Genomic DNA, 17,624 nt, shown 5'->3' with positions numbered 1-17,624 from the left:
ATTTGATCCTGACAAGTAAACATTTTTCGGCCTGTAAGGGTCACTAATGGATTAGAGTCAGGATGTCAGGATTAAACCTGGTTGTTCTTGATGTTTCAGTGCGTCCCGTGACGTTGATGCAGCCTCTGACTGACCTGACCGTCTGCGAGGGCGACATCGCACAGATGGAGCTCAGGTTCTCCCAGGAGAACGTTGAAGGAACTTGGATGAAGAATGGGGAGCCCATCTCTGCCTCGAACCGCGTGCATATTGTTATTGACAAACAGATCCACAAACTCCTGATTGAAGACACCAACAAGGATGACTTTGGGATGTACTCCTTTGTGGTTCCTGCTCAGGAGATCTCAACCACAGGGAAGCTGACCATTCAGGGTAAGACACCTCGGACACACGTTGCTTTTCTTTCCAACTTTCTGAAGCATTATGAACTAAAATGTTGGTTTTGTGTTGTAGTTATTGGCATCCTGACCCCACTGAAGGATACAAATACTATGGAGGGCACCAAGACTGTCCTGGAGGCCAAGATCTCCGCTCAGGACGTCAGCTCGGTTAAATGGTATCACAATGACAAACCGATGGCCGCTAGTGACCGAGTCCAGATTGTGTCAAAGGGAGCCAAGCAGCGCCTTGTCTTCACAAGGACCTACGCCTCCGATGAGGGTCACTACAAGCTGGTGGTTGGCCGAGCCGACACCAGCTGCAAACTGTCTGTTCAGTGTAAGTAGGACTGATGTATAGAGTGTGTTAACTTACAAAGATAATTACTTGTTAGCAGGATTCTTACTACTGTAGTTTTTACATGGTTATGCTTTGTACAGACAGATCACATGCCAACAGTTTACATGGAGTCTATAGAAGAGAGTCTATATGTTTGTAATAACTGAAAGATATCTGATTCCAGTTATATAAAGTGGCATTTAATTATAGGCACATTCTTGAGTAATATGTCTCATTCTGAAGGAAATTAGGTAAAATCACATTTACCTTTACAACACTTTTTCATCTCAACAGCTGTTCAGATCTTGACCCCAATGAAGGACATCGAGTGCTCCGAGTCCGAGAACGTCACTTTCACAGTCGAGGTTTCTCACGCGACCGATGCTTTCTGGACCTTCAAGAAGCAGCCGCTCAAAGCCAGCGCCAAGTACAGGATGGAGTCCAAGAACAAGCGCCACACGCTGACAGTCGTACACACAATGAAAGATGAAGAGGGCGAGTACATGTTCGCCGCCGGTGAGAAGACGTGCAGTGGGAAGCTCACTGTGTCAGGTACGACCGACGCTATACAGCTGATTTCTGATCTGAGTTCATACGTTGTAGATTTGACCGAACTTGAACACACTGGATCTGTCTCTTGTCACCAGGTGGCGCTATCAAGAAGCCTCTGCACGATATGATGGTGGCCGACTCCCAGACCGTCGTGCTGGAGTGTGAAGTAGCCAACCCATCCTCAGAGGGCAAGTGGCTGAAAGACGGAGAGCCCATCGACTTCAATGAGAACGTGATAAGTGAGGTGAACGGTGCCGTCAGACGCCTCGTTATCGTCATCACCAAAGCCACCAACATCGGAGAGTACACCTATCAGGTCGCCAGCTCCAAGACCTCGGCCCACCTGAAGGTTGAAGGTAGGCCCACATGATGTGAAAGTTAAATCTTTGTAACTGAAATACTTCATAACCAGCACAAATCCTTTGTAAATGAGCAGGTGAAGGACAGATATGAGGATTTCAACAGTTCTGAACCTGAACTGAACTTACTCCTTCCAGCTAGTGTTTCGTTGCTGCTAGCTAAGCCTAGCTTATTAGCTTATAAGCATCAGATACACATTTTGGACCTGTTTAAGGGTTGGTGTTTAAAACATTCAGAAGAACTTAAGAGATTTATTATATAAAATATATTCTGCTGGCTCACATCAGCTCCTCTCAGGGCTCCAGGTTGAGAGCAACTGATCTCAAACATTCAGCAACAGATCCCCAAAGTTTGGACTAATGACATTTGTCTTCACAGCTGTGAAGGTGAAGAAGACCCTGAAAAACCTGAATGTGGTGGAGACTCAGGATGCTGTGTTCAGCCTGGAGCTGACACACAAGGATGTGAAGGGAGCACAGTGGGTCAAGAATGGCGTCGAAATCCCACCCAGCGAAAAATGTGAAATCATCTCCGATGGCACAGTCCACACCCTGAAGATCAAGAACTGCAACACACACGACGAGTCGGTTTATTCTTTCAGGCTTGGGAAACTGTCAGCAAACGCCAGGCTGAACGTTGAAAGTAAGCATCAAAATAAGTTTTATTTCAAGTTTATCCATCAAACGAATCTGACAAATCCTCTAATTGTGAAACATTTTCCTCACAGCGATCAAGATCCTGAAGAAGCCGAAGGACGTGACATCACTGTTGGGAGCGACTGCCGTGTTCGAGGTGGAGATCTCTGAGGAAGACATCCCCATAAAATGGATGTACAAGAAAACCGAGCTGAAGGACAACGACCACTACAAGATGGTCTCTGAGCACAAGACCCACAAACTGATTGTCCAGGATGTGGACAACAGCAAAGAGGGAGAGTACGTCGCTGTGGTGGGCCATCTCCAGTGCAGTGCTCACCTCACCGTCGAGGGTAAGCGTCTGCGTCATGTGACACGTTAGAGACTTAAATACACTGTTGAGGAATAATCTGAAACATTAGCACTCAGGTTTGGGGGATAGTCAGTAATCACTATGTAGGTACTGCTAATAACTGCATTGGTCTGTTTATCAGGTAATGAGCCACATTAGCTTCATGTGGCTATGAAGCTAATTATTGGGATTAAATCAGTTCTGACCTTCCTGCTCTTCTTTGTCCTGCAGCTCTGAAAGTCAGCAAACCCATGAAGAACACCGAGGTTCCTGAAACACACTCGGCCACATTCGAGTGTGAAGTTTCTCACTTCAACGCACCGGCCTCCTGGCTGAAGGACGGCGTGGAGATCGAGATGAGCGAGAAGTTTAAGATCGTGGTTCAGGGGAGACTTCATCAGCTGAAGATCATGAACACGAGCAAAGGCGACTCTGGAGAGTACACCTTCGTCTGCGGGAACGACCGCGTCTCCGCTACGCTAACCGTTAACCGTGAGTTCAAACATTTAATGCTTCAGATTACAAATTGGTGAGAAATCATTTTAAACTTAAATTAAATTAAAAACTTGCCATTCATTTATGTAATCCCTTCATTTGAACACTTTTAAATAGATTGTTAATAGTTGTGTAAAAGGATTTTTGGCTTCTCTACCAAGCATCTTGATTTAGAGACTTTATCCAACGTCACATCTTTAAATATCTTAAACTCAAAATATGTTCAGTTTCATATTAAACAGATAAGATAAAAGCAGCAGGAGCCAGAACCACAAAAAATAATTCATGAATCATTAAAATCTTTGTTGTTTTTTAGCGATCCTCATCACGACGATGCTGCAGGACATGGACGCTCAGGAGAAAGACTTCATCACCTTCGAGGTTAACGTCAACTACGAGGAAATCACGTACAAATGGCTGAAGAACGGCGTGGAGATCCGCTCCACCGACAGATGCCAGGCTCGCTGCAAACAGCTGACTCACACTCTGAGCATCAGGAACGCTCACTTTGGAGACAGCGCTGAGTACACCTTCAAGGCCGGCTCTGCAGTCACGTCCTCTAAGCTCCATGTTGAGGGTAAACTGTCTTTTACTCTTTTACTAACTACTTTTATTCTTTTACTAGCTCTTTAACCTTTGTGTCGTCCTCCCGGGTCAAATTGATCTCGTCTGTTTTGACTGTTCCTTCTTTCCTCCCTTCCTTCCTTCCTTCCTTCCTTTCTTCCTTCCTTCCTTCCTTCCTTCCTTCCTTCCTTCCTTCCTTCCTCCCTCCCTCCTTCCCTTCCTTCTTTATCCCTTCCTTCCTTCCTTCTTTCTTCCTTCCTTCCTTCCTTCCTCCCTCCTTCCTTTCCTTCCCTTCCTTCTTCCTCCTTTCCTTCCTTCCTTCCTTCCTTCCTTCCTTCCTTCCTTCCTCCTTCCTTCCTTCCTTCCTTCCTTCCTCCTTCCTTCCTTCCTTCCTTCCTCCCTCCCTCCCTTCCTTCCTTCCTTCCTTCCTCCCTCCTTCCTTTCCTTCCCTTCCTTCTTCCTCCTTTCCTTCCTTCCTCCCTTCCTTCCTTCCTTCCTTCCTTCCTACCTTCCTTCCTTCCCTCTTTTCCTTCCATCTTCCTTCCTTCCTTCCCCACTCCTTTCTTTCCTTCTTCCCTCCTTTCCTTCCTTCCGTCCTTCCTTCCTACCTTCCTTCCTTCCCTCTTTTCCTTCCATCTTCCTCCCTTCCTTCCTTGACTCGAGGACAACAGGAGGGTTAACATAAACTCCCTTTGGCACAGCTGGAGAATCTTGGACCGATCTTTCTGTTTGGTGTGTCAAATGTGTTTTGACCCTCAGAGCCACCGTAGATAAATGTAGTTTTAAGTAATGATGCATTTCTTGTTTCTGCTGCAGCCCGCGTGATTGAATTCACCAAACACCTGAGAGACCTGAGCATCACGGAGAAGAAGAGAGCCACCTTTGAATGTGAAGTTTCTGAGCCGAACATCCAGATGATTTGGATGAAGGACGGTCAGGAGCTGGAGATGTCTGACAGGTGACTCACGTTCAGCTGCTGCTTTAATAAATACACCAACATGCTGAAAACACCTTTAACTGACTTCCTTTGTGTCGTCTGTTTCCTGCAGACATAAAATGGTCACAGATAATTTCACGCACCAGCTGGTGTTGGCGTCAGTCCGCCTGTCCGATGCCGGAGAATACACCGCCGTGGCCGGATCCAGCATGTCCAAGGCTCAGCTGGGGGTCGAGGGGCGGGACATCAGAATCACTGAGCCCCTCAGCAGGGACATCACTGTGAGTTACTCTTTATAATGATGGTAGTTTAGCTAGAATTAACCCTTTTTACTAGATGTTTAGACTCCTAGTGGACATTTGAAGAAGAGAGGTAATAAAATAATAAAGTAGTAAGTAATAAACCAACCAGTGAAGACTTCTGAACCCTGCTGACCTCCTCATAAATTAGACTAGGTGTCTTTTCTTCGTCATCATCACGGTTGTTGAAGCAGTTGTAATTTAAGATGAAGATGATGATGTCTTCCAAAGGTTCTCAGTATTAATCACCATTCAGGAAGTTTTAACCCCAGAACTTATTAATGAGTTTATTAAAAGGAAGAATTCCTCAGAAATACGAGGATCTGAACTCTCACATTCAACCTCGCTGATCTTCTGCTTTCGCAGGTTATCGAGAAGCAAAGAGCGACCTTCGAGTTCGAGGTGGACGAGGACGACGTGGAGGGCCGCTGGATGAAGAACGGCTCAGAGATCGATTTCTCTGTGGAGGAGCGGTTCAGCTACATCTCCATCAGGAAGCTGCACCGCCTCACCGTCGCTGAGACCTACAGGAGCGACGCCGGAGAGTTCACCTTCTTAGCCGGCAGGAACCGAAGCTCCATGACCCTTCACGTCAGACGTAAGAAACGCTCCAGATGTTCCTGCTTCATTTATGATCTCTGTAGAAATACATCAAAGGATTAACAGCCAGAAAATTAGTTTAGTTTTTAAGATGTGTTGCAAATAAGAGCCTTCACACACATGATTGATTGACATACAGAGAACAGTGCAGGTTAGTTATGGTTACAGTTTTGGTTATTTTGAATCCATCTCTTAAGTTTACTAAGTTTATATATTGAGGTATCAGCTGGTAACAGCTTCATCGTCCATGAATTAAATATAAATTTAAGTCTGAATTCCTTTAACAGAAGCTCCAATAACTGTGTAATGTGATAATATACAGTAAATATATAACCTGCCTATAATATCATAATAATATTATAATGAATGATAATGATGAACATAACTTGTGGTAATAATCGTATAACTTATTAAAGTGAGGTAATAATTAAAATCATCTAAATCAGGCTGTGTTGGTGGGAAGCCGCTGAGGGATCAAACTAAAACCCTTTCGTCTCTTGTCTCCGTCTTCAGTCCCCGAGCCTCCGAAGATCGTGCGTCCCATGGAGTCTCAGACGGTGACGTCGGGGAAGTCGGTTCGTTTCACGGTGAAGGTGAGCGGCGTCCCCCCTCCTCAGGTGTCCTGGTACAAAGACTCTCAGGCTCTGGCCTCCGGATACAAGTGCAAGTTCCTCCACGACGAAGACGAGCACACGCTGCTGCTGCTGGAGGTTTTCCCCGAGGACGCCGCCGGCTACAGCTGCAAGGCGCACAGCGACTTCGGAGAGGCCATGAGCTCCGCCTCTCTGACCGTGGAAGGTACGTTATGTTTCTGTCTGAAGGTAGAGAGATTCATCTCAGTGAAACCAACACGTCTTCATGACCAGTAAAACAATAAAGTAAGACCAGCTGTGATAATATCTGCAGTTTGACAGCAGGTCAGATTTTACAATAGTTGCTGTTTTTTATATCATTGAGTATTTGTTTTCTAAAAGGTTATCGGAGCCCAAATGAGCATTTTTAAATCACAAAGTTAAAACCAAAATTCAATTTACAATCATGTGAACGTTAGAAAAGCAGCAAGTCGTTGTGTTTGAGACGCTGGGACCAAATGACGTTTCATATTTAAATTCTGTTTCAGTTCCTGAAGTCATTGAAACTGTTCGGGTTTCTCCTCCGGTCATCATCACACCGCTGCAGGACGTTCTGGTCAAAGAGGGATTCCCCGCTCTGCTGCAGTGCCACGTCTCCGGGGAAGGTACAACCCTCTGCTCGCCTCACTTACCTGCTGTTTTACTGTCCTCTATTCAACCACCAGTCATATTCAGATGATGCTAAGTGAACCCTGTGTCGCCACCGTGTCTCCAGACCTGCAGGTTTCCTGGTTCTCGAAGGACAGAGAAGTCAGGCAGTCAGACATCTTCAGGATGTCTCATTTGGGAGGAACCTGCCAGCTGGAGATCTCCGGCGTCCTCCCTGAACACGAGGGAGAGTTTTCATGTCTTGCCACAAATTCGGCAGGAATGGTCACATGTGCTGCGACCCTGAATCTAGACGGTGAGTAACTCCAACGCATGTGTGTGGATGACCTTCAGATGACCTCGCTGCATGTGCTTTCACTTCTCCGAGCACCAGAGAGCCTCCGACTCTCCGACTCTCTGACTCATGCTGATCAGCTCAGATCAGCTGGTTGGAGGCTGATATCAGCCTTTGGTTCCTTGCTGCTCATGTTGGTCTCTGTGTATAAAGAGTTCAGTGTGGAAATAGAAGCTTTATAGGAACAAGACTGAATTTAATTGATATGAAGAACTAATGAGCTGAGTTAGTACGTTAATGTCACAGAGTCTTCCTGCCTCACTATTAAATATATAAACTAAAGCATCTATTGGCACAAAAAGCAGCATTTATTGAGCCAATAGATGCTGCATGAGATCATCACATGAAGGTTTTACAAGGTGAGATCTTGTTCCAGTGCAGAGCAGAGAGAGAAAATACTCATTTAATAATTAATAATGTTTTATTCTCACTATTGAAACTTTTAACTATAAACACAGTTGAGCCTTAAGCTTTATTTTCTAGCTGATACTGAAGATAAGTTCTTAGTAATTTACTCATTTTAATTGTAGCCGATGCTTTTATCAGCAGTTAGTTAGAAAAATAATCTTAATTTTATTGTTTCTTTGACATTTTATTTATTTGTAGTTTTTTATTATGGCTCTTTAAAGCAATATTTATTAGTCACAGATTCAGGATGCTAATGAACATTTAAGAGCTTTAATAGCTAAAAAACAGCATTTTCTGAAATAATGCTCTCTCACATTTACATTTTAGGCTTTAATAATTCCTTCTGTCTTTCTTTTTTTTTCTCTTTTCACTGAAACTTTTCACCTTGTTTCATAACAACAAGCCAGTTCACCTTTTAGAAACTAATCTTTTAGTTTTCAGTTAAAGCATCTGTTGCCTGTTTCTGTGATATTTGCTGTAAACGTGACTCCGGACCGTCCGCGCTGTAAAACAGGAGATCATCTGTTTGTGATGCATGATCTCGACTCTTCTACTTCACTCTGAGACATGAATCTTTATTTTAAAGGAATGCAGCATGGTGCAAAAATCTGGCTTTCCAGGTTCCTCAAACTCAAGCACGGACATAATTTACAGATGTTTTTATCATTTTTGGCTCCAGTCAAGCTTGCATGATTGACGGCGGAAACCAGCCACTGTCCACTCCTCACTGATCATGATCCTCAGCGCTCCACTCCAACCGCACTCTTGGCAAACAAGCTGTGACACACGTAACCTGAAGAAGTCACCAGAATGATGTGTTGACCTAATTCTTCTACTCTTTCTTATTGCCCAGATGAAAAAGCCTTAGCTAACGTGTCGAGCACCGGGGCTGAGACTAAACTCAGTCAGCGACTGGAGGCTCAGACTGAGAGTTTCCGCTCAGTCGGACAGACAGACCGCAGTGTTGAGTTTACTGAGTCTGTCTCTGAGAGTTCCTCCGCGTCTTGGAGGATGGTTGAGATTCAGATGGAGAGTGTGAGCTCGGTGGAGATGAGCTCTGAGAGCAGCTGTCAGATCAAACTCTCAGCCAGCCCCAAACTGCTGATGGAAATGAGCGATGTCCGCGTGAAAAGCGGCGAGATGGCTGAGTTCAGCTGCTCGTTTGATGGGCAGCCCTTCACGGCTGTGGTTTGGGATCATAATGGCCAGAGCTTGGTGGACACGGAGCGGGTGAGGAGCTCTCAGAGCGGGGGTTTGTTGTCCCTGCTCATCCAGGCTGTTGGCGTGGCGGACCAGGGCTTGTATTGCTGCACCGCCACCAACCAACATGGCCAGAACAGCTCCTCTGCCCGGCTCACTGTTGAAGGTGGTTTAATTTTCTTTTTTATCACTCTGTCTCCATCTGGTCCATCCCTCCTCCCCACCTGCTCCTCCTGCCTTATTCCTTCTTCTCATTATTTAATATTTCCTCTTAGACTGTAACCTTTTAGAATGTAATAGAATAACAAAACTCTTGCTTCCTAGTCTAGTCCCTCCTCTTCCTGCTTCGCCCCGCTAACCTCATCCATTCATCCTACTAAACCCTTTAGTGTTTAAAACCTAGAGCCTTATACACTCTGACCCCTAATGACTCTCCCTAACTTTATTCTCACCTAGCTAAAGAAGCAAATCTCAAAGCAGAAACCCCCATCCCTACCGATTCTGTACGTAAAGTGTCTCAGGCAGACAGGGAGGCCGCGAGAGATCCCCCCGAACAAGACAAGCAAGAGGCAACGGAGAAGCCGGATCCCTCACCTCTCTCTTCCAAGAGACCTCAGAGCCTCATCAGCCAGCTGTATTTCCCTGACGTCATACCTCACGATAAGCAAAGCCACGGCCTCTCCAGCTGCCCCGACTTCCTGATTAAACTGCCCCCTGAGCTGCTGATCAGAAACAAAGATGGCGGCTCCCTGTATTGCGTTATGAACGGGGATCTTACTCCATTTGTCATTTGGCTTTACAACCGGTTGAATGTTGAGGATTCGGTGTCTTACTCTCTGAAACACGACGGCCCCCTGTGCTGTATGAATGTTAACAATGTGGGAACCAGACAAAGGGGCTCTTACACTTGCAAAAATGTGAGCTCAGCTGAGGAAGCTGAGTGCAGCACAGTGATGAAAGGTTGGCATCTGCATGCTTTTGGTCCATGTCCTCGCTCTGGGTTTGATTGGCCCACCACTCATCCACACTGCTTTCCACCTACACAGCCAGCAGATGTCTTCACACAGCGACACCACTTCTTCCACAAGGTTTAACCACTATGTTTAGGAGAGGTCGTTGACCTTTGTGTCCTGCTTTATTGACTAAAACATCAAAGAGATAGAGAGGGGCACTCATGTCACTGAGCATTTTCCAAAAGCCAGAGGTGCTGCACACTAAAAGACCAAAAGGAAGCATGCACGAATGTCAGATTAAGTTAAAAAAACAGAAACCAGTGGATGATATGGTTGCACGACTTGTCACTGATCCTAACAGTCTTGCACCATATGACACTTTATGTCCCGGTTTAGAAGTGGTTTTAACTCGTCAACATTTGTGTCTTTACAGTATCTGCAGTGGAGAAGGAACAGGTCCAGGAAGTGAAAGGTAAATACTGACTTTTAATTTATTGATTGTTTATACAACCAATATATAAATATATTGGTCTTTATCTTTTGGACTTAATAAAATATGTAATTGTTTAATTTTGACTGTCTTCAGACATTTTTAAAGGGTTACTGTTTTTGTTCTATGTTTCAGATGTTTTTTGGTTGGATGATTTAAATTGTGTTTTCTTTACAGTACTGCAACCGTCACATTTTATTAGTTTGACAAAAGTCGGTTTAGAAGCTTTTTTCAGAGCACAGAATTTCACATCTCAACCATGTGGTCATGTGATGGCATGGAAACCCCAGTGTTATTTTGGTCTTTGGTGTCAAATGTGATTTTTTAATTTTTATTTAAGTGTTTTCTAAATTCTTAAAAGCTGCTGCTGGAGTATACACAGTGCAGCGAAGAGGCTAAAACACCCATGCAGTCAAATTTAACTCAACTGTAGACGCATAAATTCTGTTTTTGGTGCAGCTGTTTGTATTTCTCACTTTACTTTAAACTCTCCTTATTCCACTCAGTCTTCTCTAGCTCTGCCATCACAGTGGAAGAGGAAATCCAGGAGTCTTACTACACCAGCCTAAAATTATCAGATAAAACCAGAACACTTGAACTCAAACCAGAGTCCAAACGCTACTCCAGCTCTTTGGAGAAGAAAAAAGAAAAGCCAGTTTTCCTCAGTGAACTTTCTCCAGCAGCTGTGACTGTTGGAGAAACCGCAATGTTTACCGTTAAAGTGTCCGGTTTCCCAAAGCCGACCGTCCAGTGGTTCCATAACGGCCAGAGTATAACCAGCTCATCTCTGTATGAATTCATTCAGGAGCAAGATGAGTACAGCTTGGTCATCAACAAAGTTGAAAGACAGTTTGAAGGAGAGTACAGCTGCACTGTCAGCAACAGGTTTGGCCAGTCGACTTGCACTTCTTATCTGCATATTCAGGTGAAGGAACCAGAAAAAGAGGACAAAGCAGACAGGAGGACATTTGTGCCAACTGGTAAACCTCCAGAGTTCACAAAAACTATAGAGTCTGTTCAGCTGTCTGAAGGAAGTCAGGCTTTCTTCAGGTACATTGTGACTGGAGATCCTCTCCCTGAGATTCAGTGGCTCAAAGGCAGCTTCCACATGCAGCCAACCGGGTTCTGTATCGTTGTGAACAACCCAGACGGATCAGGCTTTATTCATATTAAGAGTGTAAAACAGGGGGACAGTGGTGTCTACACCTGTAAGGCCTCCAACCAATTTGGGGAAGCCACTTGTACCGCTGAGCTGCTGGTGTTCAGAGAGGAAGTTCAGGAAGAATTAGTCAAGAAAACCTCAGGTTTGAAAATATCCCTGACCGAACAAACGACCAAATCCAGATTATACCAGGAAAGAAGTCGGTCTGATCAGATGATTTATACCATCGGTACTGAAGACAGGCAGATTATTGCCAGTGAGGAGGTAGGAACCCTCAGAGAGCTGGATGTCTCCGCTGCCTCCATTCATCGAGAGCAGTTAACCCACCAGGCAGCAGTGCTGCAGTCTCATGAGATACAGGAGAGGGTTTCTTTGGGTCCTAGCCAACCGCCGCAGGTCTCAGCTGTTCCTATGAAACAGCTTCACATGGCGACTTTCTTATCTTCAGTCCAGGAGAGACAAAAGATCACTGAGCAGCATTCTGAACGCATTGTCAGCCCAGAAGTAGTCGAACTCGAGTTAGTCAAAGAGCAGTCAGCTAAGCTCATGTCGGCCACATCTGAAGAGGTTGTGCCGCTCTCCACAGTGCGAGCTGAGGCCTTAATGGACCAGACTCCAGAACATTTGAAGACCTTCACTGAACCCAGGCAGCTTGTTAGCGGTCACCTAGTAGAGTCTGCTCTACCCATCCTTGATGAAACTTCAGTTATCACCCACAGACCAGAGGAAGAGAAGAGTTTCAGAGTCACAGAGGGGGTTAAAATTTTATACTCAGCTCAGTCTACGGGGCAACTGCCAATCACAGAAAGACATTCAGAGCCTCTGCCAACCTTAGCAGCAGCTACCAAACCCCTGGCAGAGAAAGAGCAACCGAAGCCTGTTGTAGCACCAATGAGTGAAAGGAGAGTGGTTTTATCCAAAGAGCAGACTTTTGAAACACAAAGACCAGCACAAGAGAGTATCACTCCATGCAAAGACATGCACTATAAGTTAGCTGTAACCGCCGAAGAGAAGTACGAGCTCCGGGGTGAACAGGCTGGACAGGTGGCAGGTATAGCATCTTCCATGAGTCTGCAGCCTCAGCGAGTGGGAGAAACACTCCTGAATCTGCAGGTTATCAGCAATCAGGATGTTTTACAGTCTGAGTGTAGGTTCAGCAGTGAAAAGCCCCCACCAGAGCAGGCAGATTCAAGGAAGAGTCCTGCTTTGTTGCATTCAGTGACTCAGGAAGATCAAAGGACTGTGGTTTGTGAGGGAACGTCAGAGTTCTCAGCAACAATTAATGCAGAGTCTGTTCAACCAAAGAAAGAATTACCACCAGCAAAGTACCTCCAGTCAATTCACTCTGTCTCAGTTTTACCAAAGGAAGGCATACTCTCAGTCACTAAACCTGACCAGCAGGTGATAACGCAGAAGCAGGAAAAGTTTAGGAGGCATGCAGCCACCTCAGAAGAGAGAAGGGAGATCATAGCTGACTCCTGCAAAGATGTGGATGCGTCGGTGACCGGGGTTCAGTCACAGCTTCGAACTGAGCCCAGGCCTGTGAGCATCCTCACGACCTCCACACAGCCTTTGCAACTGCCAAAGGAGACGCCTTTCATCACAGATGCCAAGCAGCAGCGAGCCCTTGTCCAGAAAGAGGATTACTGGAATATCATGCATTCAGTGAATGTCACAGACTCTCAGACTCTGGAGGAGGGTCACACCACCAGCCTCAAAACTGATGAACAATTGAAGCCTGAGATGAAAATTGAGCCCAAGATCCCAAAAAGGCCTATTTTTATAGAAGAGAAGGCAGTTGCTACTGAAGGTTGTACTGTCTTGGAAGCTGCTGAGCAGGACTTTGCAGTCCAAATCCAGGAGGGCCAGTCAGTTAGACAGTCAGTGCTGCTAGAAGAAAAACAGGTCATTATTGGAGAGCAGTCCAGTGAGATACATAAATCTGAGGGCTCAACTGTGAGCTTCATGACCCAGCCAAAAGGAGTTATGTTTGTCCACGAGTCTCTGGAGTCCCAGACTCTACCCAAAGAACTCAACTTTGTCATTCAGATCCCAAAACCATCGAGTCTGAATATACGGCATCAACTCAGAGATGCTCTTCAATCTGCTGTGGCAAGTGAACAGCGGGTGTTACTGGCTGATGTTGTAGGAAGGTTAAATGTGGTGGAGGTACAGGAAGTGAAGGTTCAGAGAGAGGCCAAACAGGTCACACATACTTACCTGATCACAACACCTGGTGCCCCCATGGAGATCACACTGTCTTTTGAGGGTAAATACCCCCAGACAGCTGACCTCAGGTCAGAACTCCAGGTAGCTCTGCATGCTATGGTATCCCAGGAGCAGCAAAGTCTTACATCCGAGCTGCCAGGCACCATGCAGATTGACAAGCCTCAGAAAGCACTGGTCAGCTCTGCGCTTTCCAAAGAGGTGTTGTCATCAGTGGTGGACACATTAACGGTAGCAGAGAGTGCAGTCAGGTTTCCTGCAAGTGAATATCAATCTGCTGATATCAAGATGGAGGCTAGTGCTTCCTTCCAAAGTGCAACAGTTCAAACTCGGTCAGAGATTCATGAGTCTAAGCAGATCAGCAGGAAGACGGTGAGGTCAGAGAGGGACGCTGCTGCTTCTGAAGTGACCGCCACAGTGCGTGAGGGCAAGATTCATGTTGAGCAACATGTGGACATTTCTGTCCACAGAGAAACCAGAGAGGAATATCTTTCAGAGGCAATTATGATCAGTGAGTCCTCAGACAGTTTGGTAGATTATCCTGTTGTTGTTGATGCTTTGGAAGATCTTTGTACAGAGGCAAATGGCAAGGCTGTATTTACTACCTCCATAAAGTATGCAACAAAAGTCAACTGGTTTTTTAACGGACAACTGGTGAAATCTGGCAAAGAGTTCAAGTGTTCTAAAGATAATGAGACATACACACTAGTTATCGACAAAGTTGTGAAGGAGAAACATCAAGGAGAATATGTCTGTGAGGCTGAGAATGAAGCTGGCAAGACTACAGCGTCTACAAGACTCAAAGTGGTCTCAAGAGGTTTGATGATGGACAATTCTTTGAAATCATCATCAACTAACCTCACGCATTTATGAATTTCAAGTCCTGTTGTCTGCAAACCTCAAACAAACTTGATATGAACTTTTGACAGTGACAAAATTAAAATACAACTTTTTCTTATTTTCTAAAGTTTGGAGGTTTCAGCAGACATCAGTGACATCTTCACTTTTCCTTCAAGCTCATCCATTTCTCCACAAACACATCACTCCCAAATCCATTCCTCCTTCCTTCCAAGGAATCACCTTTGACTTCACATCTTTAAACATTCATCAGTCTTTGTTCTTGGTCCATTCTTCTTTTGCATGCTTTCTCTCCTTATTGCAGTCTAATACCATCTTCGTCCTCCACAGTCAGGATAACTTTGTGTTTGTCACTTTCCATCGCAGGTTCACTAGATCACCACCTCCAGTAGAAACATTCCTTTTATCTTCCATTTGACACATGGTTGTGTATTTACTTTGTTTTTTATCTTTCTTTTCTTCCCAAACAGTGAAACCTGTGTTCAGGCACAAAATTGTCCCTGTGGAGATCAATGTTGGCAGCCCTGCAATGTTTGAATGTGAAACTGAGGATGCCCCAAATGTGGTCTTCAAGTGGTCCAAAGATGGACAACCCATCAAAGATGGTGATAAATGCAGGATTATCAGTCGTGTCAGCACTTCTTCACTGGAGCTTCTGAGCCCAAACAAAGATGACAGTGGAGAATACTCTTGCAAAGCATCCAATCAGCATGGCAGTGATGAGTGCTCCGCCTCTCTCAGAGTGACAGGTAAGAGCACTGCATGTTTCCTTCTTCTTTGCTGGTTGATGGTGGATACTGGTGTTGAATGTAGACTTTAACCTGGAACTGTAGTTGATGTTCTTTTCTTTTTTCCAAAGTGTCATCTTTTGTTGTCCTGGTCTTCATAGGCAGCAGTGTTTTTGTTTTGTTGACTTAATTCTCAATTGTTTTAAGCTTTCTGGGCCTGCTGGTTTGTCTTATTGGCAGGTTTGAAAAAGTATCAAGGTATGAAATTTTACCACTAATGAGTTTCTTTTTTTCTTAATTCTTATAGAACAATTCCCTCCTGCCTTTATAAGTAAACCTGACCCTCAAACTGTATATGTTGGAAAGAGGGCAGTGATACAGTGTGAAATAACAGGATCTGCTCCTCTGAATGTTGCCTGGCTCAAAGACAGCCAGGCCATAACCAAAGAGCAGACACACTGCCAGATGTTGTGTGAAAAGAATAAACACACTCTTGAGATAACCAAACTTGAGCCAGCTGACCGTGGCCTTTACATCTGCAAAGTGTCCAATAATGTTGGGACAGCTGAGTGCAGCATGGAGCTGAATGTTATTGACAAACCCAACTTTGTAAAGCCCCTGGGTCAAGTTGCTGCTGTGGTTGGAGCTCCTCTACACCTGGAGTGTCAGGTGGATGAGGACACTGGAGTTACTGTCACCTGGACCAGAGATGGTCGAAAGGTCCACCAGTCCCCGGACTGTAAACTGTCTTTTGAGGATAAGACAGTTATTCTTGATATCCCAAAGACCACACAGAAAGATTGGGGCAATTATATTTGTACGGTGACAAATGAAGCGGGGAGTGCAACTTGTTCCACCTCGGTGAAGGTACAAGGTAAGACTTGTCTAGTTAATATTCATGCATACTGCAAAATTTGACACTGATGCAAATCTGCAGTACTGAACATTAACATAATTTCACTGAATGGTGTCCAGTTTTGATACTGTGTGTGCTGCTTCAATTGTCCTTTTTAAGTCTTGAACCTCTTCTTTTATAATGCTGCATTGTTATTTTTAAGTAATTTAGTAATTTTACTTCATATTGGACCTTTGTAACTGCACGACCCTCCAGAGCCACCAGTCTTTGTTAAGAGGCTGGAAGCCACCACAGTTTGGAAGCAAGGCAGCACCACGCGCCTGCAGTGCACCATCAAAGGATCTCCTGAACTTCACACTAGCTGGTTCTTTAATAACAAGCAGCTGTCTGCTGGTGGCAGATATGGTCTCTGTCTGAAGGATGGTCTTGCCACTCTTGAGATACAGGATGTCACACTGAGTGACAGTGGAAACTACACCTGTGAGGTTCTCAATGAGTCTGGGTGTGAAAGCTGCAGCACTAATGTTACAGTAAAAGGTGCCCTGAGTTAGGCAGTTTGACTACAGAATCAGATTTAGACATTTATAGTCAGAACTAGAACATATCTAACTGAACTGTATGCTCCCTCTTAGAACCACCATCTTTCAGAAAGGAGTCACCCTCTGTAGAGGCAGTTAGAGGATCTGTAACTGTGTTGGAATATGAGATTACAGGGTCTGCACCATTCAAGGTAGCCTGGAAAAAGAATAAAAAACCCCTGTCCGCAGATAAGAAATACCGAGTTGTGTCCCAGGGATCCTTGGCCTCTCTGGAGATCAGGTCTTTTGAGAGCGGTGACGCTGGTGAATACGAATGTGTCGTATCAAATGAGGTCGGGTCAGTAACCTCAAAGTCTGTAGCTAAACCAAAAGGTTAGTGGTGTATAAACATGAACGTAACATTATAAAAGAGTTTTGTTATGACTATTGTTATCTTCATTTATTATTACTACTGTTCTTGTAGAACCACCTATGTTCTCAAAGAGGATTGAGAGTGCCACTGCAGTGTTGGGAAGCACAGTGAAAGTACAGGGAACGATAAAAGGCTCAGCTCCCATCACTGTCAAATGGATGAAGGACTCTGAATTGCTGAGAGATGATGATCCAAATGTCAAAATGACATTTGAGAACAACATCGCCAGCATTTCCTTCTCATCTGTTGAAACAAAGCATAGTGGCAAGTACACTTGTCTGGCAGAAAATGAGGCAGGACAGCAGAAATGTGAAGCTGTCTTGACAGTTCAAGGTTAGAGGACATTCCTTTTTCTATTAAATGTTCTTAATGATCAGATGTAGATGTCTTTAAAGTCTGAAAATCATGTTGTACTTTAGAACCTGCTAGGATCTTAGAGAAAGCCGCGTCCATCAGCGTAACAGCAGGAGATTCTGCCACGCTGGAGTGCGTCATTTCTGGAACCCCACAACTCAAAGTGAAATGGTTTAAAGATGACAAAGAGATGATCAGTGGCCGGAAATATAAAATGACAGTGAAGGAAAACACTGCCACGCTAAAGATTCTGGCAGCAGATAAAGGAGACACCTCAGAGTACAAGATGGAGGTGTCCAATAAAGTTGGAAAAGACGAGTGCACCTGCTCAGTCACTGTTCTCGGTTAGTTG

General features: G+C 44.8%; 1 protein-coding gene across 1 annotated transcript in view; it reads left to right on the top strand.

Moving 5' to 3' along the window:
* The window catches only part of LOC128368282 (titin-like), a 170,523-nt gene that overhangs the window by 15,232 nt on the left and 137,667 nt on the right, over nucleotides 1-17,624 (top strand). Inside the window, exons 25-48 of the mRNA XM_053329071.1 lie at nucleotides 100-372; nucleotides 454-717; nucleotides 1,012-1,269; nucleotides 1,365-1,625; nucleotides 2,008-2,271; nucleotides 2,357-2,617; nucleotides 2,848-3,108; nucleotides 3,428-3,688; nucleotides 4,492-4,633; nucleotides 4,725-4,893; nucleotides 5,278-5,509; nucleotides 6,025-6,309; nucleotides 6,632-6,748; nucleotides 6,859-7,047; nucleotides 8,450-8,860; nucleotides 9,151-9,654; nucleotides 10,081-10,119; nucleotides 10,644-14,342; nucleotides 14,854-15,132; nucleotides 15,419-15,985; nucleotides 16,223-16,504; nucleotides 16,600-16,878; nucleotides 16,970-17,251; nucleotides 17,338-17,616. Coding sequence (XP_053185046.1) covers nucleotides 100-372; nucleotides 454-717; nucleotides 1,012-1,269; nucleotides 1,365-1,625; nucleotides 2,008-2,271; nucleotides 2,357-2,617; nucleotides 2,848-3,108; nucleotides 3,428-3,688; nucleotides 4,492-4,633; nucleotides 4,725-4,893; nucleotides 5,278-5,509; nucleotides 6,025-6,309; nucleotides 6,632-6,748; nucleotides 6,859-7,047; nucleotides 8,450-8,860; nucleotides 9,151-9,654; nucleotides 10,081-10,119; nucleotides 10,644-14,342; nucleotides 14,854-15,132; nucleotides 15,419-15,985; nucleotides 16,223-16,504; nucleotides 16,600-16,878; nucleotides 16,970-17,251; nucleotides 17,338-17,616 — 9,858 coding nt within the window. The remainder of the gene's footprint in view (nucleotides 1-99; nucleotides 373-453; nucleotides 718-1,011; nucleotides 1,270-1,364; nucleotides 1,626-2,007; nucleotides 2,272-2,356; nucleotides 2,618-2,847; nucleotides 3,109-3,427; nucleotides 3,689-4,491; nucleotides 4,634-4,724; nucleotides 4,894-5,277; nucleotides 5,510-6,024; nucleotides 6,310-6,631; nucleotides 6,749-6,858; nucleotides 7,048-8,449; nucleotides 8,861-9,150; nucleotides 9,655-10,080; nucleotides 10,120-10,643; nucleotides 14,343-14,853; nucleotides 15,133-15,418; nucleotides 15,986-16,222; nucleotides 16,505-16,599; nucleotides 16,879-16,969; nucleotides 17,252-17,337; nucleotides 17,617-17,624) is intronic.

This window comes from Scomber japonicus, chromosome 11, assembly GCF_027409825.1.
Source record: "Scomber japonicus isolate fScoJap1 chromosome 11, fScoJap1.pri, whole genome shotgun sequence".
Classification (NCBI taxonomy): Eukaryota; Metazoa; Chordata; class Actinopteri; order Scombriformes; family Scombridae; genus Scomber; species Scomber japonicus.
Note: the sequence above shows the minus strand (reverse complement) of the source record. Positions and strands in the feature narration are given on the sequence as shown.